The 23,869-nt window shown below is 42.0% G+C and overlaps 3 protein-coding genes across 9 annotated transcripts in view; all 3 read right to left on the reverse strand.

Moving 5' to 3' along the window:
* Nucleotides 1–4,727: 4,727 nt before the first annotated feature.
* On the reverse strand, nucleotides 4,728–10,973 carry LOC119560443 (carcinine transporter). 3 transcript variants are annotated; one of them, XM_037873888.1, is made up of 11 exons: nucleotides 10,833–10,973; nucleotides 9,880–9,996; nucleotides 8,960–9,477; nucleotides 8,785–8,903; nucleotides 8,077–8,239; nucleotides 7,821–7,997; nucleotides 7,596–7,745; nucleotides 6,997–7,221; nucleotides 6,378–6,505; nucleotides 5,885–6,306; nucleotides 4,728–5,251 (listed from the first exon to the last, which is right to left on the reverse strand). In XM_037873888.1, the coding sequence occupies exons 3-11, from the start codon at nucleotides 9,265–9,267 to the stop codon at nucleotides 5,147–5,149; spliced, it is 1,797 nt and encodes a 598-aa protein (XP_037729816.1). In that variant the 5' UTR covers nucleotides 9,268–9,477; nucleotides 9,880–9,996; nucleotides 10,833–10,973; the 3' UTR covers nucleotides 4,728–5,146. The 3 variants fall into 3 exon arrangements, with proteins under 3 accessions (XP_037729816.1, XP_037729817.1, XP_037729815.1); XM_037873889.1 differs by having other exon boundaries at nucleotides 8,960–9,470; nucleotides 9,880–10,966; XM_037873887.1 differs by having other exon boundaries at nucleotides 9,880–10,966.
* A 705-nt stretch (nucleotides 10,974–11,678) lies between these two features.
* Nucleotides 11,679–13,936, reverse strand: LOC119559815. The gene has a single exon (XM_037872903.1). It carries the CDS (start codon nucleotides 13,899–13,901, stop codon nucleotides 13,557–13,559), a length of 345 nt encoding a protein of 114 aa, XP_037728831.1. The 5' UTR covers nucleotides 13,902–13,936; the 3' UTR covers nucleotides 11,679–13,556.
* Nucleotides 13,917–23,869, reverse strand: part of LOC119559813 — a 162,310-nt gene continuing 152,357 nt past the window's right edge. For 2 of the 5 annotated variants that reach the window (XM_037872902.1, XM_037872899.1), the window contains 9 exons: nucleotides 23,471–23,700; nucleotides 20,682–20,845; nucleotides 18,945–19,026; nucleotides 18,172–18,390; nucleotides 16,848–17,040; nucleotides 15,732–15,877; nucleotides 15,071–15,336; nucleotides 14,875–14,996; nucleotides 13,917–14,395 (listed from right to left, as the gene is read on the reverse strand). In XM_037872902.1, the coding sequence (XP_037728830.1) occupies nucleotides 13,953–14,395; nucleotides 14,875–14,996; nucleotides 15,071–15,336; nucleotides 15,732–15,877; nucleotides 16,848–17,040; nucleotides 18,172–18,390; nucleotides 18,945–19,026; nucleotides 20,682–20,845; nucleotides 23,471–23,700 (1,865 nt within the window). In that variant the 3' untranslated portion in view covers nucleotides 13,917–13,952. Of the gene's footprint in view, nucleotides 14,417–14,874; nucleotides 14,997–15,070; nucleotides 15,337–15,731; nucleotides 15,878–16,847; nucleotides 17,041–18,171; nucleotides 18,391–18,944; nucleotides 19,027–20,681; nucleotides 20,846–23,470; nucleotides 23,701–23,869 lie in introns of all 5 variants that reach the window. The other 3 variants (XM_037872901.1, XM_037872900.1, XM_037872898.1) reach the window with 3 other exon arrangements.

Genomic DNA, 23,869 nt, shown 5'->3' on the forward strand with positions numbered 1-23,869 from the left:
GAAGATACAATTATATTCCAAGCAGTTTTTATGATATAATCTTTTGATTCATTTAAAGATACATTAAAGATATTGATATTCAAATAAATCGTAGACCTTTTATAATAAAAATTAAATACTATTTATTCTTAAACACACCAATTATTTCGATGTATAAATATATTTGTGTGCAAATTCCCACAGCACAAATCAGACTGCATAGTTTGCAGATCCATCCATATCCTATTAAAACAAATGAAAGCAATTTGTGTGTAAGCTAAGGGTAAAGAGTTGGGTACAAAAAAAAGAAAATGCAATGGCAGGTTTCTACTCGAATATTCCCAAACAAATATGCAGGGCCTCCCCCAGTCCCAGTCCCAATTCCAATCCCAATCCCAATCCCGATCCCGATCACAACCCATCATCCCCACATTATTCGAACCTCGAACGTGTCATTGTAAGTTCAAGTGTAGCCAAGAGTGGTGAAGTCGGGAGCAGGAGCAGCCAGGAGTCCTCCAGCTGACTCCGCTCGATGATGATGATTGTTGGCGTCGCCAGGAGGATGGAAGTCAGAGTTGGAGTCGGGGATTCCCCGGGCCTTTGACTTTTCGGGCCTCGTCCGATGATTGCGATGGGCACAAAAGCCAGCGGCTCATGAAAAATGCATGTGACTCGGCTGCCTCATATGTTTTATGGCTTGTTGAATCCCTCCGCCCCTCTGTTGTAGTTCAAGTTGTAGTCAAAGTCGCATCGCATCACTGCCATCGCCTGTTAAATTAATAAAGGACACCAGCAGGACCCTGACAAAAATGTTGTGTGCGGCCAAAGTTGAGGTTTGTTTTTCAACAGCTGTGCAGGAAAAACTGTGCAGGAGTCTGGGATAATATGTTTAATTTTCCCCAAACATATTTCCCCAGCTCCACTGGCCTTTTTCATTTGTTATTTCAGTCTTTTGGCCAGTGTTTCCTTTGATTTCCGTGAGTCTGGGGCCGCCCCGCCAAAGCGCATTTGTCTAACCGAGTGGAAGTTCTCAATCCCTCAAACTCCTACTCTCTTGTCCCGCTTTTTTTTTATAAATTTTAATTTCCGTTTGCATTTTGCACGTTTTTCATAATTCATGCTCTCGAAGTAACTAGATTGATGAGAACCGTTTCCAGGCGGGCATTTGCGGGCTGTCCACTGGGCTTATCCCCACCCAACCACCCAACTACCCGGCCAAAACCAGCTCTCCAGCGAGCACCACACCGCCACTCACATGCATAATCGTGCGGAAATGCCAGACACACTAAGCTGACCCAGGCCAGAGACTTACTTATATATAGAGTACGTTCCACGTACATAAAGATATATCTGCAGATACACACACTCGAGTGTGTGCCAGTAAATCGCTGTATCTGAGCCGAGGCATCACCAATCAGCCTGCACCACCCACTCCGCGCCGAACCACACCACCCCACCACCCGGCCGGATCTCAACCCTTTCTCGGAACAGCTGCCTTGGTTGAAAGTCCTGCTTGATTCCGCCGAAGCTCCTGTTGGATGCACAGGGAACTACAAATATTAGTTCCAAAAATCATATTAAATGGGGCAGTTCCTCTATCTGAGAAAGTTTTTGAAAAAAAAGAATTGCGAACTTAGAGAAAAAAGGGACTACAACATTTTATGAATTAATATTTAAGTCCAAACATTAATGTTTGTTTAGCTATTCTTTTTTTTTATAAATTCTGTCAGTTGGTCTAGTTTATATAAGTGTCATAGGCCAATAACCATTTCGAATCATTGATAATTCATTATTTTCTTAATTATGTTAGGTCTTTTAAACAGGGACTGAATTGATTTATTTTTTTCAGAGTTATAATCTTCAGTTGTGAATTTTAGTTTTTATTTATTTCATCTTCCAAATTAGGTTTTTTTGAATAATTGTGGATTCTTTTATTTAGCCTAAAGTAGGCATAACAGTAGTCTTAAAAAAAATAATAAGTCTTTAATAACGATTATTTGTGTTCCCTAATTCTTGTTATTATACTTTTATTTTTTTCCCAAACTATTCAACCAACGTTAAAATGTATTTTTTCCCACGTGTAGTGCGGCTAGTGGTGCTGCTACTGCTGGTGGTTCTGCCCTTGGTGGTGATGGTGCATCCCCATAGGGCCATTGACTAATAGGATTTGAAGAGCGTAAAATTGGTTCGTTGTGAACATGAAATATGCAGTAAATCCTTTTGCGCCCCGCTGCCGTCCGTGTTTTCCTTTAATATTTGCTGCAACGTTGTTGCAGCTTAAATATTCTTACCCCGGCAGCAAGGTCCTGACTTCTGCTCTGTTCCCCCTTTCCCCGGAGCCACCGGTTCGTCCTGACCCTTTTCCCTGTTCCCTTTTCCTTGGAGGCCAATGCACGCGCAGTTTGTTGCAATTTCGCGGTTCGATTTACCCCCAAACTTTCACCCACCCATCCCGTTACCGCTTTGCCAACGTTGTCGTCGTCGTCTCGGCGCGATGGTGTGTTTTATTATCACAAATAAAGCGCAATCACTGTTGTGGCACCCGCTTCTTGCGCCCAATCCCACCCAATTTTCCGCCTTTCCACCGCATTTCCACCCACTGAAGGAAGCCCAAGCAAGCATTACATTTTTCATGTCTGGATTTCGTTCGTGTGGCAGCCTGAAATATTGCAAATAGTTTGGCTCCTTCTCAATTGCGTGAAATATGAAAAACCCCGGGAAAATTTGTAGTAAATGCCTCGCTGCTGCAGCGGCAATGCACTCCAGATTTACTTTTCATTTTCGTTTCGCTGCGATTGCAGTCTCCTAATGTTTGCCTCTTTAATTGTCCCTGTTGCTGCAAATGGCCGGGCATTTGTTTTCATTACTGCCAGGACGAGGCAGCCCAGGAAGGCGAAGGACGAACTGGACCCAACCGGAGAAGGAGCAGTTCTCAAGTCGAGCTGAAGCTGCAGCTGCGGGGGTAATTTGAATACACTGGGGAGAAAAGGGCAGAGCTAAGACGGTGAAGCTTATTCTGGACTTAAAGTGGGTTTTAAATACCTACTTACTAACATTTAAAAAAAAAACGTAAGCTTAAAGATAGAAATGTAATGACATGCCAATCTAAACAAACAACACCTTTGCATTTATATTTATAATAGATCAGGTCTCAGCGACTTATAATTACAATCAAAGTATTATAATAAATATAATAATGGTCTTGTATTATGTAATATAAGTACTCCAACTAAAACCTGAACTTATTAACTTAATAAAGTTGATTTACTGGTTTTACAGATACTCAAAAAAAAAAAACTGTTCAAATTTCCACGAACTATTTTCTACTTTTACAATATATTTCCCAATATTATATATATTATATTTTACAATATTACCCAGAAATAAATAATTATTCCATATTAAGGACACCAGCGTTTTATAATTGTTTAGCCATTTTTCTGCAGTGTGGCAGCCTTCCCTGGCGACAGCGATAATTGTGAGCCGTATTTATGCAGTCCTTAAGAAGGCCGCTCCTCGATGCGAATGGCCGGGAATCCCTTCTAATGCCGCTCAGCCGGCTGCCAAGGACTTTTGCCGGCCGTCTTACGGCTAAGCCGCCTCAAGACCATGGAACCCGCCGCCTCCATCGTTCATTCAACTGCAACTCGGATGACTTCCGGCGTTGCCTTTTATGATAAATTGAAACAAATAGCCACCAACACCGGCACAGGACCTGGCTTATCAGAAAATTGCGCTCAGCTGTTTATGAAAGCATAACAATGTTAGCTGCCCTGGCCATTTCAGAGCTCCAGCTCCAGTTCGAGGTCCAACCTAGGGCCAACATCAACATGATCATCAAACTGAATGGCTGTAGTCCTGCCCCCCATCCTCATCCTCATTTTGCTCCTTGGCCTGGCTGGCTGGCTGGTCGTCGCAGCACATAACTCACAAGTAGGATAAACAATTTACTTATCGCCACTGCAGCCACGCCAGCTGGAGTTGGAGTGGGAGTGGGAGTGGTAGTGGCTTCTTACCCGGACCAAGACCAGGACCAAGATTCAGTCTCCGCCTGAGACGTTGCCACATCAGCGCGCCACATTGGCAAATAAATCATAATAAATAACTTGAAAAACGAAACACCTTTGCGCACAAAAGTTGCACGTCCTGTTTCTGGCAAGGCGTACGAGTAAAAGTTTTTACCGGGCCAGCATGGTTAGTTCAAGCAGGGTCATATCAGTCTGTTGGAGAAAGTTTAGCTTGCCAATGGCAGCGATAAGGTGTTAATACGTATAGAGATTTAGATGGCTGCTCTACTTTAATAATAAATATATAATATTTAACATGGGTATTAAAGGAGAACTTTTGTAGTAAAATAATCAGATTTTGTTTAAGAAAGTATTTCCTAAACAAGAAAATTTAAGAAATGTTCTCTATAGAGACTTTTGTTATATGTTCGAAATCATTAAAGTTAAGTTTACTCTTAAAATATGTTTATTAAATGTGCTTTTAAGCTGCATTATTTCATCCCAATTTTTATGTTATATATTATATTTTTTTACCATTAACATCATTTTTTAAGTGCATCCCAACTTCGGCATACAATTTTTGCTAAACCCAATACATTATATTTCTCGTTGCCGCCGACAGTTGGTTTTGGTATTAGTGGCTGCTTACAGTTTAGCACTTGGCCAACTTCCAGCGAAAAGAGCCAGAGACAGAGAGGAGGGCTCAATTCCTGCAACTGGTGATAAAAATTGATACATAACTTGCATAAATCAGACGCCTGCCACGCATTACGCATACGCCATGTGTGCGGTCCTGGCGTAGGCGTCATTTATTAAATTAGCCACAGCATTAGCCACCCCAGGTAATTTGTAAATTTCTGACAGATGCGCTGATAAACTCATTGCCGGGATTTCTTTGTGCGCCGATGGTCGGGGGAGTTCGGATGATTTGTGATTTATGCGGGTCTTATTACGGCTGCCTACATAACAATACTTTATTCGCAATACTTGGGGCCAAACTTAATGTAACATCACAAGGGTAACGTGAGTGGTGAACGGGAAAGGGTAAGGGTACGGGTACGGGTGCGGATACGGATACGGATACGGGAATCGATTGCCAGCGAGCACTTCGACTTCGAAGGAGTTGTCTCGAGGATTCAGGGATTCGGGTATTCGGGAGTTCAGGGCGCCGTCTCCGAGCGTCTGAGCCTGGCCAACTCCGGATGGGATGACAGCCTGTCGTCCTTCTCCGCCGCCGGCGGCGGTTTCGGCAGACTGAAGAATTTCTGTAAATTAAATTTGTGAAAAATGAAATTAGGCTACGGCTGCTTTGCATAATTTAGATTATAAATTAGATGTGCCAGCACAACTCCAACGTGGCTCATTGCTCATGGAGCGGAAGAAGGTTGAAGAACCGTTGCCACTTTGGTGAAAGTAATTACAGTGAAATTGCCTTGGCTGCTTTTATACTTGGTTGCAAGTTTGTAAAATCTTTGCTTATTTATATACTTGATTGTGGCTGCATTTTAGATTAGTTAAATATTAAACTGATCATTGATATTAAGGGGTTTTTTGTTAATTGTTTTCAAAATGTGTGTATAATTAAAGTTACTCTCTTCAAGATCGGAAAGATTTTGGATATAGTTAGAGGTTTTTTAGCTTAAATTCAGAATTCAGGCAATCAAAATAAACAATAAATGTTGAAAATGCCAACCTATTACAATAAGTTTTATATTAAATATTTAATAGGCAATAATATTTAAGAATCTAAAATGCTTACTTATTTGGGGTTTGTTTGAGAATTGAACTGAATAGAACAACGAAAAAAACCCTAAAAAGGTCAAGCATTCGATTTTTAACCTTGTGGTTACCTCTTTTTTTTATCAAACACGAAACCCAGAAAACAACCCAACACTCACATCGTGTTGTCCAAAATGCCTGGCCTCCTCCATGGTGTCCGGCAGCTTCTTGTGCAGGGTCTCCGGCAGGAAGAGGGCTCCGATGCCGCCCAGCAGGAAGAGGACGCCCAAGATGTAGTACGGCGCCCGGATGTCCACGGTGGTGCCCAGGTAGACCAGGTACGGGGCCAGCACTCCGATGGCGTTGGCCAGGATGGTGCCCAGGGCCACGCCCGTCTGCCGCATGCACGTGGGATAGATCTCCAGGCACTGCAGGTTCGCCGTGAAGAAGGTGAGGGCGTTGAGGAACTTGATGAACGTGGCCAGGTAGATCATCATTCTCTCGTACCGCTCGTCCGTCGAATACACAATGATGGGCAGACAGGTGACGAACGCGATGAGGAACGAAACCGAGTTGGTGAAGCGCCTCCCGTACGTATCGCCTGGAATATAGCAGAGATGGCCGGTGATGGACTGCTCCAATCAGCGTGGCGTCACGCCCCGCAGCACTCACCCATGTAGCGGCCCACCACGTAGGCGGGGATCTCCACAATGCTCTGGTACAAAAAGTTGAGGAAGGGATTGCCTGCCATGCGGGAGCTGAAGAGCACCAGCGTGAAATAGGAGACGGCCACCACGCACCTGCAAACGGAGTAAATCGGCAGTTAGACATGCAAATTGCTTTCGGTGTGAAATCCTCAATGCAGTGTGGAAAATTAATTGAACATTTTGAGTCTTTACTTAAAAAATAATACATAGTCTAGAATTTTCTTTTTGAAGTAATAATTGCTTTCACGTATTTCTAGTTTCTTTCATATACTTAAAATTATTAAATTTTTTCATACACGTGCAAATAAATCCGATATAGGCAATCACCTTTACTATATCAGGAATATTAAAAAAAAATTTGGATGCTGTAACATTAAAAATTGAGCATTAATTCTTAAAATTGTAATAAAAGATTTATATATATAGATCAGTTAGTTGGAGGCCCTATCAGCTCTAATAAAACCAAAGGTTTCTGAAGAAATAAGGTATTTAAGGGCAAAAAAAGTATGTTTCAAGATCGACATAGGACCTAAATTATAAATTGAAGTGGCATCTTTTTCCCCCAGTTCATCCCCATTTCTCACCAACTGAAGCCCATGATGATTGTGTTGCGGGCCAGCCGCCAGCCAGCAAAGAGCGATGCCATGCCGTAGGTGACGTCCTGCTTGTCTCGACTGTAGATCTCGGCCAATTCCTTCTCGGTCATGTCGAAGCGATGGCCGTTAATTTTGGCTATCTTCTGCAGTTGGACAATGGCCTCGCGGAAACGCTGTTTGCTAATCAACCATCGTGGCGATTCGATTACGTATCTGTGAGAAATATACGATTATTCAGACTGAACCAGGATGTATTGGATGAACATGGGATTTCTCTTCAAAACGATGGTGGTTTCGTTTGAAAATGGGACTTTCTCCTGAGAAGAAGTGGAGAAACTGAAGAAGTAATCAATATCACAACAGAAATGAAAAAATCTGTAAGAAATTTACGATTACTCAGAGTAAGGGACTTTTCTTTAAAACAACTATAGCATTTCTTTTCGGTAAAGTCATGCATGGCTCTATATTTTCTGACAAAGTTTGTGATTACTTCTCATGAGATGGAATGAAGAAACTTAAGAAATAATTAATGTCACAGCAGAGAGGTGGTGATTAGATTTGGAATGGGCAATGACTGCGTGACTTACTTGGACAGAAGCAGAGCCATCGCTGTGGGTATCGAGGTGAGCCACATGAAGGAGTCCCAGTGGCGCAGCCACCAGTAGAGCAGGGGCATCAGGGTGGTGCCGACGGACCAGCCGCAGCTCTGGAAGAAGGCAATTCGACTGCGGTCCTCCCTGGACAAAAAAAAAAAAAACGGAGGAGTGTGGGTCAGCAATAAAAGTTGGACGGAAAGTTTTGAAGAAACTTACTCCCGGGAGATCTCCATGCCGATAATTTGGGGCGATTGGAAGAGGCTGTTGACGGTGAGGCCCACGATGCCGGTCATGATGAGGAACCACGTGTACGAGCTGGTGCACATGATGGACCCAAAGCGGCCCAGGGAGCAGAAGACCACACTGATGTAGTACACGAACCGGCGACCATAGCTGCGGCCAAGTGGACAAATTCAATTACCGGCGCTGCCATAACTTAGTTAGGTTGGAAGGTGGAAGTCGCGCTACTTACGAATCGCCCATTTGTCCCAATATAAATGAACCGGCCACCTCTGTCACACGACCCACCACGAACACATTTGTCACGAACAAATCCTTGGCGCACACCCAGTTGTGGTCCGTGGGGATGGTGCTGTCGTACCAGGTCCTGTCGTAACTCCAGCCGTTCTGGCAGGCTGAAAGGACGGGTGGGCGGTCGTAAAATGCATTCGAGTGCAAAGTTGCAAATATTTATAAGAAAACAGAGCAGGAGAACCAAGTAATTTCACCACTAATCCGGCAAATGTATGTATTTACTTTATATTTGTTTGATGGAAAACGGGGAGCTCGATAAATATTTGGCAATAAGCCTAGCACTTGATTAGGTTTATCGGAAAGTTAACACAAATAAATAAATGGTGTGGCTTTCTAAAAATTGGATATATCCGTAATAGATATTTTTAATATTTTTAAATTGGGAATCTTTTTGGTTTTTTTTACTGCCATTTGGTTATTAACTTGTAAAACACAAGATGTTATAAGGAATGAATATTATAAGATCTTATTAACTAAGTAAACTTAAGTACAAAAAACTTTTATGGCATAAACCTGGCTTACAACTCTTTGGTTTTCACAGAACTAATTAAATACATTTGTAAATTTCCAGTTATAAATATATAGTACCAATAGACACATCCCTTATAATTGTATTTTACTTAAAAGCAATGTTTTTTCTACTCACCCTCTGTTGTTTTCGTCCGCTGGCTGGTATTCCAAGCGGACCAGTCCGTGATCTCTGAAAAGTTCATCTGGTACATCTCACAGTTACTAAACGTCGCCCTGCCACGATTGTCGGCCTGTCTATTCCAAAGCTAGATTCAGTTTATTGTATTTGGATGGATGCACACCCCACTTACTTGGGCAGGGTGATGTCTCGCCATTCCTCCAGCGTAAAGTTGGTGTTTTCCCTGCCCGGCACAGTGCACCAATGATCGGGTATGTTGAGGGCCAGGATGATGTTCATGTAGATCATGGCACCGCTGCAGGCCAAACCCCCGATAAACATGAAGTTGTATAGGGTTTGGTAGCGACCATGGTTGCCGGCCTTCTCCATCACGGTCTGGAAGGGATCGTTGAACTCCGAGTCGTCAACGTCCATTTGGGAGAAGTGTCCCGAGACCTGGGAGGCCTTCCGGCTGTACGCCTGTTCCTTTTTGTCTCTCATTTTGCACTACCAGTATTCCAAGTGGAGGTGCCTTAGTACCCAGTCAGTCGTAGGGCCTGATAAACAGACTAATCTTTATGGCATCTGGGGCGCAGAACGAAGATCGGATGAGAAGATTGCGCGGCAACTAGCTCCGGAAGATTGTCGTGCTTCTAATTAGACACTTCTGGCCACGCCAGTTTGCGCCTGTCCTTTATTAGTATCTTTAAACTATAATCATAAAAACTCATTAAGTCATATATGATTGGAGCCATAAAGCCATTCATAGTTATAAGCTGCCTTAGAATTGTAGCCATAATTTTCTAATTGAGATGTGAGATGTCAAAGAACTTTGGGACTGAATTATTCTGTTATTTAATAATCCAAAGGAATGTTATCTTTATAACATACTTTTTTTTAAGTAAACATTGGCTGCACGCTTTAGCAGTCTTTCGTCTTGTTATTATTATGGCTTACAGCTAACAACTGTCTTGCTATTAAGACAAAGTGCTCAGATTTGTCAATGCTTATGTTTTTATTCATCAAAAATTGATTTTTCAAATAATTTTAACTGTTAGCACTCAACCCAAAAATCTTTTACAAAATGGAAGCAAACTTTCAACTTTCACTTACCACTAGTTTTGATTGAGTGCACGAAAACTTGAATATTCGTTTCCTGAAATCTTGTGTTCTTCACACTTTTGATTTGGTATTTTGAATTTTAGAATTATGTTCAAGCTTCATCCCAATCTAAGGGAAATTTGGAAATATAAACGTATTCTGCCAGCTTTATTGCACTTTTCACATCCCGTCGCGAAACGGTGAAACTTTTGACTCCGACGCCTGCGAGAGCTCATCAACTGTGGCCAACACTCGGCGGTGTTGTTCTGACTGCCCCAAGGGCTGTGGGGCGACTTATCAGGCCAAGACGGGCATTATAAAACAAATTACTGATAACAGAACGTCTATCTGATTTACACAAATGTGTATAACCATTACGAGCACCAGGCACTATGAACCTGTCCAAATTTTTTCTGAAAGAGATGGCTGCACCGTTGAGCAGGTTATGTTTTTCCACTGGGCCCTCGAATCTAATCACCTTTCTCCACTATCACTGATAAGGGCTTGGTAAGTCATCATGCTAATCGGTGGTACAGCAAAACAAATAGTTAATTAGGTTTTAATAAAGTCGGGGAATCTCACATTATTATAAAAAATATGTAGGTGGTCGTAAAATTGTTTACGTTTCAATTTCTTTCACTTATAAAAAATGAACTATTTTGATTGATATGGGGCCTCCAAGCGATTGCAGATGCAATTTCATCTTTATAGAGGCCATAAGCCAGTAGCCCACCGAGTTCGTAAGCCTCTCAGCTCAGATAAGATAGACAAAACACGAGACGATTGCATTCGGGATTGAGGAATATTATTTCGGGGACTAGACAAAGCAAAGACAGGCTAAACGTGAATTACAACTCCAAACTAAGCCCGATTAGGATCCGTTGAAATATAGCTATTTTGACAATCCATTGCACTTGCACTTTAACGTTAGGATTTTATCTGGAATTCTCTTTCGTATTTTATACTTTTTATTGTTGTTTCTATTTGCATATTAGATTAAAAAAACGTTTATCTTGGGGCTCTGTTTGAGCTGCTGCCGCTTTTGACTGTCGACTGGGACTGGGACTGAAACCAAGCCGAGAACACGTAGCTGGCAATGAGATAGAGTCCACTTGGCTCGGCTTGTGCAAATGCAATAATATCAATTTTCATATTTTCATATACTGGCCGAGCGAAAGACAAAAGCAATTTAACAATTTACTAAAGCACTTAAGCGCAAATTCAGTTCCCGGCCGCCCGACTAGACGCTGTAAAAAACTAAGCCAGCGACGACAGTCGACTCTATGAATAAACATCATCATCAGCATCATTATCAGCACCGACACACCAGATAGTATAGATCTGGGATAAGGAGTGGATCTGTAAATTTAATCAGAGCAGTTTACGTCGGCGCTGTGCTAATCTATTGACTGACACCGACACCAAGTCGCTGCGTCCATCAGAGCGCGTCGGAGATTCAGGGGTTCCTGGTTCGGAGATCGTTTACATTTCACGAATCTTGAGTTGGGCTTAGGTGAATCACTTGAGCTGCCGAGGTCATTCGCTGAATTCCAATTGCCTGGTCCAAATTGATTCTTAGAACCATTGAGGCGGTCTCCTTTGCCCGATAAACAGCTGGATGGCACTTAAGTAGAACTTTACCCATCAGAGCCAAGGGTATGGGAAAGTCAATGCCAATAAGAGTCAATGAAAGGTGATGACCCGGCACCTACTTAAATAGCTGGATATAAAAATAGTTGCTCTTTAAATGGTATATAGAAACGAACCGCAATATTTCCACCGAATCCCAATAATAACACTTTCCATTATCCTTTACTTTTTAGATATGTTCACTTTTATTTAAAGAATTTTACTTTGATTTATGCACAAACATGAATCATCGCCTTCCACTTTGTTTTGGTTTTGTTGAAAATTTCTTCTAAAATTTACTGAACTCTGATTACTTTAGTTTGCCCTCTCGTTTTACTTTGTGTATTGGAATTTTACTGTTTTTTTTTTTTGTTTTGCAATTGTAATGTGTTGACTTAATGATCAATTTTGTGGCTCCTTGTTAGGTTAAACTTTAATATTGCTTATATATTCTGTCTTTAAATTACATCATTTTACAGTGATAATTAGAAAATGCTAGCAGCACATGCTGTGTGGTGTGTTCGTTTTGTGTTCGCTTCTCATTTCGTCGTTTTAAATATATAAATATTCTTTTGTTGACTTTGATACAATTTACAGTTGAAACACTTAAATGTAATTTGGGATAGTTAAATTTAAAAAAATGCCTATAATTCAGTATTCCACATACTCGTGTAATATACTCTGTCTTTAACCTTCTCTTCGTCTGGCTGTAACACGTGCGATTTGTTTGTTATTTAAATTTGATTTAATTTATTTGCGATTAGTGTTAATTGAATTACAATACGAATATCGATATATCTTATGTTCACAAAATATGTTCAGGTTTAATTACGTTCTGAGTAGAAGTCAAAGCGTTCTTTAAATAAACTCATTTACATTTATTCAATTGCTATATTAGAATCATATGCTCTACGCTAGGTTATGCTATTCTTTAATAAGTATTTTAATCAGTTTAAACTTTAATATGTTATTCGTAGTTGTTGTGCCGTGATAAATACTCGTTCATTTATTTAACTAATTGCTGGAAACTGATTAAAAACATTTGCGCTGCCTGACTAATTTCATTGTCTGCTTTTGATTATCGCTAAATCGCTCATAGTGGATACGTTTTGATATCTTCTATAAGTGGCATAATAAATCTTAACTGGATCGCAATCCTATTTATGTACACGTGATCCGGACCCGACTCGCTACGATTGGAAAATATTGCTTAGCGTACATTACTTTTTTGCGCGATTTGGCAATTTTCGGCATTCATTTTTACAAGTTTCTGACGGATTTGCACAATGCATTCGTTCCCTTTACACTGTCCTTATATGTACGAGTTTAACAAATTAAAATTAGTTTCGAATGGCAGTTGGTGTTCTGTTCTTCCTATGTTTGTATCCTCTTGTGTGTAAATATTTTGTTTTCCTTGGTTGTTAAAATTGAATTGGTCTATTGCTTGCACTCAGATTAGTGCCTTAAAATAGGAATCAACTTCTATGTGTGTGTGTGAGTGTAATATTAAAACGTTGGAAATGAATCTATATATAAAATGCAATTCAAGTTGGACGTTTCACAATATCACGTTGAGAAATATGCATACACAAAGCAATTAAACAGTAAACAAATGGCAAATCATACAAGTCTCATTCAATACATATGTAGCTTGAGGCTAACTAAAAATAGTCAAAACATTTCAAACACCTTTGTTACGTCACTAAGTATATAAAAATTTCTCATTTTGCTGCAGATGTGTATGTATATATAAGTCTGTAAAGTCTGTATTTATATATATATTATATATAAGTGTTAAATATTTGTGTAAATGCCAACATTATCGGAGGAAGGATTGACTGACTCTGACTATCTTTGCTTACTATCTCCCTCTACACACATCTGCCACTTTATAGCGCCCTCTCTCTTTCCCTAACTGTCTGTCTATCTCTCTCTATACATACTATACATTTGAACTGAAAGACGCGTGTTGGCCTTTTGTTTTCACTATCGAATCACAGCAATTGAAATACACTTAACTCAACGGGAGACTAAACTAAGAACTTGATGTAGTAAATGGGTTATTGATCCTCCAGTCGGTCGTCCTGATCCTGCAGCAGCTGCACTCCCACACCGGATGAGCATCCTGGGCCGCCGTTTCCCGTAATGCCACCCGTATTCTTTCGCAGATGATTGCGCAGCATCACCAGGTTCCGGTTCAGCGGCAGATTGCTGGCCATGGATGAGGATGACAGGCCGCCGCCACTTGAGGAGCTCGGTGCATGCGGCAGCGTGTTGCAGATGTTTCCCAGCGGCGCCGAGTGGGCGGTGGGCGAGGTGGCGGTGACGGCCACTCCGTGCGGCGTCAGGGTTCCTGTAGTGCCATGGCCCATTTGGCCAAGGCCCAGACCCATACCCAAACCCATGCCCGAGCCCACGCCCAGGAGCAGCTCGTGGGCCAGTATGGTGGGCAAATGTTAAGTGCTGCTCTTCAGCGGACCCGACGATAGCGAACTGCTGCTGACCCCCGAATCGCTCGACTTCTCGCTAAGCCCTCCACGCGTGAGCGTATCGTCCGCCATAAGGCCGTTGCCGCCGAGAAAGGACTTCTTGCCCAGTCGTCCTCCGCCCGGCAGCGTGGCCTTGAAGGGATTGTCCTTGCAGCGGCGTGCGCTTTCCACGCGCTTCATAATCTCGCTGGAGCACTTGGTCACCACGTCGTCCAGGCTGTTCGACTCATCCGTCGAGTTCACCGCCTGCGTGGGTGTCTGTGAGCTGGGCAGCGGGGATCCCTCGTAGCATCCCGAGTCGCGGGGGAAGTGCCGCCGGCCAAAGGGCGAAGCACCATGCTTGATGTTGATGTTATTCAGGCGGGCCTCGTCATTTTCCGAGCTGGAACCGGCTATATCCACATCGGAGCCTGTGCGGGCGAAATTTGTAGCTGTGAGTATAAGTGGATGTGTGGGTGGTGGGTGTGGGTTTGGTGTTTGATACAAGTTGACAGTGGGTTAGGTTAGGCTCTATCAATATTAAATCCATTTCAGCAATGACTCACGGAAAAGGGCGAACGCAAGACAAAGTACTTTAAAGCTATTTACAAAACCGAGTTAATAGCTTCATAAAACTTATCAGAAAACGTATTGCCTTTAGCAGCCGATAAAGACCACATTGTAGTTCTGATATGCCCAATAATTTTATGATTTAATTTATCAATTTCGCAATTTTTTAATAAATTACAAAAAATATTAACTTTTTTTAAGAGCTAAATTCTGGTTTAATTACATTACATGTATAATATCAACTTTCTCACGTTCGCAATTATTTCCATGATATCAAATGCATAAAACATGTCAGTAATCAGGGGTTTCATAGGAAGTTTTTGGTGGTTTCTGGACTTACATTCAATGTCATGCAGCAGCTGCACAGCCGTCAGCAGCTTGGCACGATGCTCCTGGTTGAGGATGCCCAGGTAGTCCAGGTCGGCGGGTTCCAGTTCCTTGAAGAGCTCCAGGTCCTCGTAGCTGCAAATGGAACGATAGGTGAAACAATCCAACAAAAATATTGTTGGTAAATTTGTTTCATCTACACCACTTACCCGTTGAGCACAAAGACGGAGGTATACTCCTTGAGACCGATGCGGATGAGCAGGTCCTCCACGGAGCAGGGTCCCCCGTTGTGACTGCCATTGCCGGGATTGGCCAGACGGGAGCCGGGTGCGAGAGTCTTGCTGCTAGAGTTCTTCATCCGCTGCTCCGGCAGCACCTCCACGTTGATGAACTTGAAGTGGCCCACACGGCCGTGGCAGCGTCCCTTCCAAATGCCCGAGGCGTTCATCGACAGCACATCAATAAGCTCGCCCTTCTGCAGATGGGATAATAATGTTATTAGATAAGCATGCTTCGAGAAATCCTTTGGAGAAGTAATGAGAGTTTTGTATAAGGGAAAAACTGAGTTTAGACAGGGAAATTAAGTCTTACGGGGAAGTCACACACATCACTAAGGATTTTATATCACGTTTAAATGACATTTTTGGTGTCTAAAAGTATGCAACATTTAATTTCATTCTCAGCAGTACAATAAATTCATTTAGGAAGACGACTATACGTTGTTCACTGCCTACTTTTAGACACCTAAAATTAAATTTAAAAGTAATTTTGAAATTATAAGTGCTTAGGAAAACTTTTTCAAACAAGTTAATAGTTTTCCAAGTAGAAATCCCTGTAATCCATTAAGTAATCCATATAACACAAACTCACCTTGAATTTAAGCGCCTCCTTGTCGTAGGGATTGGGCATACTGTCCACGAGAGCCTTGGCCTTGCAGATGCAGCTGGCCATCGAGGTGCGATCCTCGGCCGAAATCGAGCTGTGCGGACTGCCAGGACGAACCAGGGCCTGGGTGCCTGCGGGGGCAAAAGGATTCAATGAGGGGCGGATTGATAAATATTTGCCCTCCGTTTTTGGGCCAAAGTTTGTCCTGGCAAATTTCCAATTAATGCGCCCACAGCCAATTAGCCGCAGGACCCTAGGAATTTACTATGGACAAACAGCCAGCCATGCACATGCACACTCGAACTCACACCCATTCGTTTGGTTAATTAAAAACTTTTCAAATATTTTCAAACACACCCACCCACACACACACATAGTACTGTACACTTGGCCCCGAAAATATTCAAATATGCACTTGAAGTTTCCCATTATTTCTCTGTGCTGTGTTGTTTTCTTTGCTTGCGTTGCTTTTGTTTGGTTTGCTGGCCAAAGCTTTTGGCTAATCCTTGCTTTGTGCCCTGGCCACATGAAAAATAAAGTATTTTTCCTTGCACTTTTCAAAGTTGTATCACCCACCCACCCATCTATCCTTTCCCCTCCCTGATGTTGCCTTTTATTTGGCCAAAAGTTTTGTTCATTAAAAAGGAAGCGGTTGCCCTTCATTTAACCACGCCCCAGACATTGCAATCTGCACCGCCCATCGCCCATCGCCCATTGGCACTTGGCCCCCATTTTTTGAGCCCCCAAGAGGCCAGCCTGCAGAGCAGCAAGTGCATTAAAAATTCATTAAGTTTGCAAAATTTGAAGGAGCAACAAAAAACCGCAACAAGAACTACAACTGTTAATAGACCAATATGCAAGCCAGCCAGCAAGGCAGTCTGGGAATTTTTCCATGGCCATCTCCCGGTGGAAAGGAGCATCCAGCACAGACAGCTTGGTGCAGCAAAAGCAGCAGACGGAAATCAAACCCAAAAACTCTAAATTGCCAGCTCAGACAAAGATACACAGCCCGGGAGATACACAACCCTGTAGCCTGAACTCTGCATCCCGTATCCATATTCCTTATCCCTTATGCCTTATCCCTCTATTATATATACTTACTCGAACCGGAAGCACTGGGCAAACTTTCCACAGAGCTGGCCGAACAGGCGAACGCCTGATCGCTCATGCTGCCACGGTCGGTATTATCTTGGGAATTGCTAAAATCCCTCGACGTATCCTTTGTGGCAACAAAGTTCCGTCCATTCTCATTAAATGCGCCAATTTCCTTTGCCGAGCTACGCATCTCGCCCGACTAACAATCCAATTCCAGTTCCAATCCCCAAGCCAAGTCATGCCAAGCCCAGCCGGAGTGAAAGTTATCCGTGTTTTTTCCGTGTGTTTGGTTGCATCGTCGTCGTAATCGTCGTCGTCGTCGTCATCGTTGTGCAATAAATTGCATGTTGAAGGGGAGCACCAGAAACAGAACAAGAACAGCAGGAAAGTTTTGTTAGTTAAATCATTAAAAGTTTAAAACGAACATACCAATACGTCAAGGCAGGGCAGAGAGCAGGAGACTTGGCTTTGTATACACAGAAAATAAATAGTAACTTATGGTTTGTTGGGATCCAACTATTCATTTGTAAAATAAATTACTAATACATAACCAAGCTGAATTTATAGGTATCTTAAAAGTATTATTAAAACACTTTGTTTTAAAATTTCTCTAAAATTAATACATTAATGCATTGATACATTAAGTATAAGGCATTCTATTTTGTTATCTTTCTGACATAGGTAACATTATAATAATCATGAATTTCGATTACAACATTAACATACTTATTTACAAAATAATTAGGGTATTCATTCCTCATATTCCTGACATTTAAATGTACCCTTTCTAAGAAAAATCCTAAATATATATATATATATATTTCAGCCGTAGTATACAAAGTTCCTTTAAATATTTTTCTGTGTCTCGCTATTTGGTTTTAAGCACTGACTGGCATTAGTTGCTCTTGGCCTTAAGCTGAGGCCTGGACACCGAAAAACTTTGCTCATATTTTTTTGGCAGGCCTCGACTCGCATCGAAAGTTTGCCGAGATGAACTTTCACTTTTAGGAGACCACCAAACAGTGCAAGCGGCCATAAAAACTCATTAAACTGGCATTTGCATTTAGAGTGCATGTCGCGCCAAAGAGTTGTGGTCCGAGCCATGAGGACCATTATGAGGATTTAGCTTTAGCTTTGGCTTTGGCCAAGGCCCAGTTGAGGCCAATTGCATATGCAGGCCCCCAAGTGGCTAATTACATTTTGCAGGCCACAAAATGTGTCAACAAAATCCCTGCATCTGCATCTACCGATGCACTTGTACTCCTCATCCTCATCCTAATCCTCCTGCAATTTGCTTTCCTTTCCTGGCATTAGCGTTTAATTAACTTACATGATGCACCGTGGCCTTTTGGCAAATGGTGTTCGCCTTGCCGTGGGGCAGTCCGTTCTTTTTGGCCTTCGCGGCCAGCAGGCTGGGCGGCAGGCATCCGTGACCCCGGGTCACTCCGATGTCCTCGTAATCCGACGATGGACTGGGCGACAGCGATGGTGATTCCCCGATTCCGCCGCTTAGGGTTCTATAGCGGGCCGTGCAGTTGTTGGTGCCAATCTGTATGGGGAAAAAATAGATGGGTGGGTGGAGAAAAGCGGATTGAGTGCGTTTCCATATTAGCCAAGTTAGGGCAAGTCAACTTTGCAAATGAAATGGTCGCTGCCCCATCAACCTCGTCCTCATACCAAATCCAAATCCAAACCAATAGCATTTGCCGTTCGTATTCCGGCAACGTTTAGCTGGCTTAAGTGCCAACTCCGACTCCGGGAAAACAAGGAAAAAATACTAAAACCAGCTAGGGGAGAGTTGGGGGAAAAACTTGGCTAAAAAGCTTTTCAAGTTTGTGTGCGTTTGCTCGGTCGCCCGCTCGTTTTTATTTCCCTCTATCTACGTGCATTTCAGCTATCGTCCATTTTCGACCAGACGACATTGGCCAAATGCGAAGTTTGTTTGTCACAAAGAGCACTTAATCAATTTAGACGCATTCAGATGCAGTCGCAGTTGGCAATGGAGTTTGGGTTCGAGGTGTAGTTGGAGTTGGAATTGGAGTAGCGACCAATGCTGCAAGTTAAATGAGCCCCATCCGATGGGAACTCTGTTTCTAGACTTACCGACACCGCACTGAGCCTGGAGGTAACGCTTTGTAGGTCTGAGATGGAGCCCGCATAGTCGCCGCTTTCGCGATCATGAGATCTGCAAGATATAATAGAATCATTAGCAACAGAATAATCTATATATATATAAAGCTATCCACTTGAAACTGAGATTCAATTCACAGGAAAACTACCCATAATCATATATACCTCAAGGTAAAGTTCTATACAATACCACACCCTTAACTTCTTAAGCCCCAAACAAAGCTTCTGTAGTATTATCATTTTCACTTTAAACCCAAATTAAATCTGCTTCAAGTAGTATCCATTTCACATTTCATTTTTTTGTATCAAAAAATCTCCTTCTTTCTCACAAGGCTGTTCCGAAAATTGCCCCCTATAATGGCCAAAAATAACTTTAAAATCGAAAACGGCAAACATTTTGATGGCAAACAATAAGCCAAGGAAAAGAAGGTGTCGACCCGTGGGGCTGTGGGAAGATATACAAGACCCGAGGTCGAGTGGCAAACAAAGGTCATATAAATAAATACTTGATATCTTTTTCTTATATTTTTTTTTCTCCTTGGCAGATTCCATTCCCTTTGCCATTTGGCTTCAACACTGGTTGAGATTTTCACTTTTGGTTGCCTTTGCTGTTTGTTTTCCACCTTCCATTTGGCCCATTCTCTCTGGCTTTCCCCATCGCATTTCGTGAGAAGAAAAAGTTTTCTTTTCGTTTGACTCGTTTTGTGGCCCCAGCGGCGCACGAGGCGTATAAGTTATTTCAGCAAGTCCTTTTGTATGCGTACGTGTGGAAAACGCAGGGCTCGTCGTTTTCCATTTCGCACCCATCTCTGCCCCCCCTGGAATTTTCCTTTTGCTGCCTGTCTACCTAGCTGGCTGGCTGATTGAGAAGCTGGCGCTCTGACTTGTGGATGGATTGGCGTTGAAGTAGCAATAATGCCATTTCATTCAAGTGTCCCGGTCTGTCTTGCTGCCCCTGTGCTTATTGCTTTCGGATACAGGATACTGGATACAGGACTCAGAATCCAGAATCCAGAATCCATATGTATATGTATATACATGCGAGTGTGGCATGCGTAACAATATGAAATTGATGACTTTCGCTCCGATGCGTTTCGATATGTGTGCCGTCTGCCAGTCAAGCTGGTTCGTCACTCACTCACTCACTCAATCACTAATTCCCTCATTCAAGCCCCCATTCATTCATTCATTGGTTCATTCAATCGCCTGGCTGCAGACCGTTGATAACCGCACTAATGAAGTGAAGTCTACCCTTTTTCACCGACTTTTTCCTGTCTGTCTGAAGGGGTCACCTTTTGCCGATTGACAAATAAATACGAGATGCCAGACTTGAGCTGTTTGATTGCTTTCGCCTTGGTCAGCTATTCAGCTATTAGTGTTTGCTGGTCGAAAAGCTTGGCCTTTTCACGCCACAGTGGGCTCGTTTGTGGCACAGTTTTATGGTTCAATGATCCCTGCCTTTGAAGTGCGGAAAAGGGTTCGAGTTTCGAGTTTCGGGTATGGGTTTGGGTTCAGGTTCGGCAATTGTATTTGCCATATCATAACTGCCCACTCTAAGGGCATCGTTTTATTTATTAATGCGCCACCTTCACGTCGGTGTCGGCCCTTTGGCCATAAACTCAACTGCAAATAATAATGGCAATCAACAACCGGCCACTGCCCCCCCTCGTGGAACCCAAATTTCCTGCCCCCCGGAGGGGGGAAACTCACCTGGCGTGCGTTAAGGGTATTATTGTCGGTGGATTTGGCGGCTGCTGCGGCACGATAAGACCTCTACGCGGCGGTCCACGTTGCGGCAATGAAATATCTCCGGCGGATCTTAATGAAATTACGCCCGTGCTCTCGCGGTTGTTCGAGAAGCGCACCCGGCCACCCTGGAAAAAAAGCGGAGAAGAGAGCGGTGAGTGAGGGGCATACATACACTGGGGGAAAAACGCCATCTAAAATCGAGAAAATAAAACAGTGGATTAAGAAATTAGCATCTAGGATTGTGAGTGGTGAAATATGATATGGAAATACATAAAACTATATTAAGTTAAATGAAAAAAGGCAATACTATTACTATAACTAATATTTAAACTAAACTTACAAGGCAAGGTCCATAAATAATTATCTATAATGAATATAATCATTATTTTGGGAATTTTTTTGTACTTATACATGTCTTGTCCACAAGGGGTGTAAAAATTAAACTAATTGTAAAGAAAAGATAATTCACAGTGTGCTAAAAAACTGAATAAAATATAAATATATAAATATATTAAGGGACCTTAAAAAATAAAAATCTTAAATAATGTTTATTATCGTTCCTTTCTATAATGAATATATAAAAAAAATCCTTTTGAAAACACTGATTCATCTGTATTTTTCTACCTTTCAAGTTTCATATTTTCCCTCGCTAACAGTATTTTTTTCAGTGCATGTATTTGTAAAGGAAGAGAGGGAGATAGAGTGCGCACAACATGGGGATTAGCATTCAAGTAGAATTTGTTGGCCGCTGTAGAGCAACAAAATTATGAAAAATTAACAAAGTTATAAAACTTTATGAGGCCGTGAGAGAGGAGCGAGTTTATTTGCCGTTGCGGCTGCCCTGGCTTCACTGTACTTTTACTTGCTGTTGTTCTTGTTTTTTTTTCACTGATTTGATGTGGCTGCTGGTTTTGGCTTGGAATTTGAAATTTAGTGAACACAAATTTGGTTTTCTTTTCTCGCTCCTCTTTTTTTGGCGTATGTTTGTTTGGCAACGGAAATTGCAAAGTTTTCTCGTTTTTAATTTAGGCAATGCAGCAAAGTTTTTGGATGAGCAGGGGAGTGTAGAAAAACCTCCAATCTCTAAATCAGATTTTTTTTTTGAATCAAGCGTAAAGGACCTCCTCTTTCGGGTTCGTTTATTCTGCAATATTTTGGGAACGCAGAGAATTGGTTTGACATAGAGCCATATCATGTTTCCCTGATCAAAGAGGCTGGACCCAGACCAACAATTTCAATGCATTATCTCCGGCTACTTCGGTCCGTTAGGCAGCCACAAACGCGAGAGCTTAACCTTTTCGGGAACCGCAAAAGTTTCATTTCAATTTTAAACAAATTTCGTGGCCACATCAAAGGGGCCCAAAAGCGAAGGAGGCCCGCACAAATGGCCCCCGAGAGTTGGGCCGTTTCGAACGCTTCAGCGCTGAGTGATTTCAATTGACTAAGAAAACAAATTCCCCCGATAACTTGCCTAATGCGTTCCGACAAAAGCGCAACTCCCGGAGACGCAGGAAAAAAAAATAAAATTGAAATCAAGGGGCAAAGAAAATTATGCAAAAGGAAAAGTCTCAAGACGGCGACGTCTTTCGCAGAGTTTTCCACCACTCTCTGAACTCAACAACTCCTCCCCTCAGGATCAATCCACAATCAGACCAAAAGAGAGAGTCAAAGTCGAGCAAGTCAACAAGAATTATGCACTTTTTGACTGTCAATAAAAATAAAGTGAGTTCGAGTCGCAGTTTGTCCTGGAGTTATGCACACAGGCAAAGAAACGACGACGAAATGCCAAAGGACATGGACATACAAATCGAAGTGGGTAGAAATCAATGCGCCAGCACAAAAATATATTCAGCGTATAATTTAATAAAGCAAATAGAAGAAAGCCACAAAGCGAAAATCGCTGAAGAAAACCAAACTCGATGGGTTGAAAAAAAATGTCTAGAAGCGGAAACTCCCTCACAACTTTTGTGGCTGGCAAATTCCACAGAGAAATCAAAGCGGCTTGCAGTTGAAATTGGTATTGGATCGGGTTTGGCCCTCGGCCCGAAGGAATCCGCCCAGCAACTAGGATTCAGGATTATCGGCGTCACAGGATGCGGCGCATAAATTTCAAATGTGATTGCAACTGCGACAATGTTGCCGCTGCCAATTTTTTTTTGGTTCAAGGGAATAACTCAGGCCGCATTGAACAAGGCACCAAAAATGTCTAGGGTCGGTGTAGAAATATTAAAAGAATATTCGCCTCTAGCTATTCTATAAACAATACTAATTTATTCGCAAAAAATGTTACAAGCCAATAATCATAAAAAAATGAGGAAAATACTAGATAGTCGTGATAGACATTATAAAAATATAAACATACAAAAACATTATTAATATATATAAGAAAATTAAAATACATAACTATAAATATAAACAAATAAAAAGAAGGCGAATAATGTCTTATTTTATTATACATTCTAAATCAATTCCTTGACTTTTTTACAAATAATTAAAAAAAAAGGATCAGATGTCGTTTAATATTTAAAAGTCTCGTCAGGTTTTGTACAAGCAATGTTGAATGAGCCATTCATATTTAAATCTATTTTAATTTCTTTAAAATATTTGTAGAACTTCCAAAAAAATTTTTAAATTAATTTTAGAAACCAACTTAGGAACTAAAAATTTAGGTCAGTCTTATTCAGCTATGCTTCACTTATACTAAATTCCTTGCAATGGTTTATCTACAATAGTTTGAGGATGAATCTCACCTGAATTGTGGCAGCTGGTCCGCAGTTGAGCCCGGCCATGAGAAAGTCATCGGGATCGCTCTCGTAGGGCGGCTCGTCGTACCAATGACCTTGATGATGCAGGGCACTCACCGCATAATGGGCCGCTCCCCCGCCCCCACCGTTTCCGGCCAATCCGAGGGGCATGCCCAGTCCGGCGATCCCCATGCCGCCGCCCGTTCTTAACGCCTCGTCGTACATGTACGTATCGTCTGCAAGGAGGATAAACCCAGTTTAGCAGCCGCAAGTAAGGCTTACGATTAGTTCCAAGAGAAAGGCACAAAAAAAATAACCAGGGAGGAGGAGGAACTTTTTAAAACTTTTTGCGAGCGACCGAAAAATGTGCAGTGCCAGCAGAATGGCTGCAACACAATATTATTA

This window comes from Drosophila subpulchrella, unplaced genomic scaffold (genome assembly GCF_014743375.2).
Source record: "Drosophila subpulchrella strain 33 F10 #4 breed RU33 unplaced genomic scaffold, RU_Dsub_v1.1 Primary Assembly Seq354, whole genome shotgun sequence".
Taxonomy (NCBI): Eukaryota; Metazoa; Arthropoda; class Insecta; order Diptera; family Drosophilidae; genus Drosophila; species Drosophila subpulchrella.

Coding starts and splice junctions, on each gene's coding strand:
- LOC119560443 (XM_037873888.1), bottom strand. CDS start 9,267: ATGAGAGACAAAAAGGAACAGGCGTACAGCCGGAAGGCCTCCCAGGTC. Junction 8,240..8,784: donor GCGGACGAAAACAACAGAGG/GTGAGTAGAAAA, acceptor CCGTCCTTTCAG/CCTGCCAGAACGGCTGGAGT. Junction 5,252..5,884: donor GGCATTTTGGACAACACGAT/GTGAGTGTTGGG, acceptor TTTAATTTACAG/AAATTCTTCAGTCTGCCGAA.
- LOC119559815 (XM_037872903.1), bottom strand. CDS start 13,901: ATGGGTTTGGGTATGGGTCTGGGCCTTGGCCAAATGGGCCATGGCACT.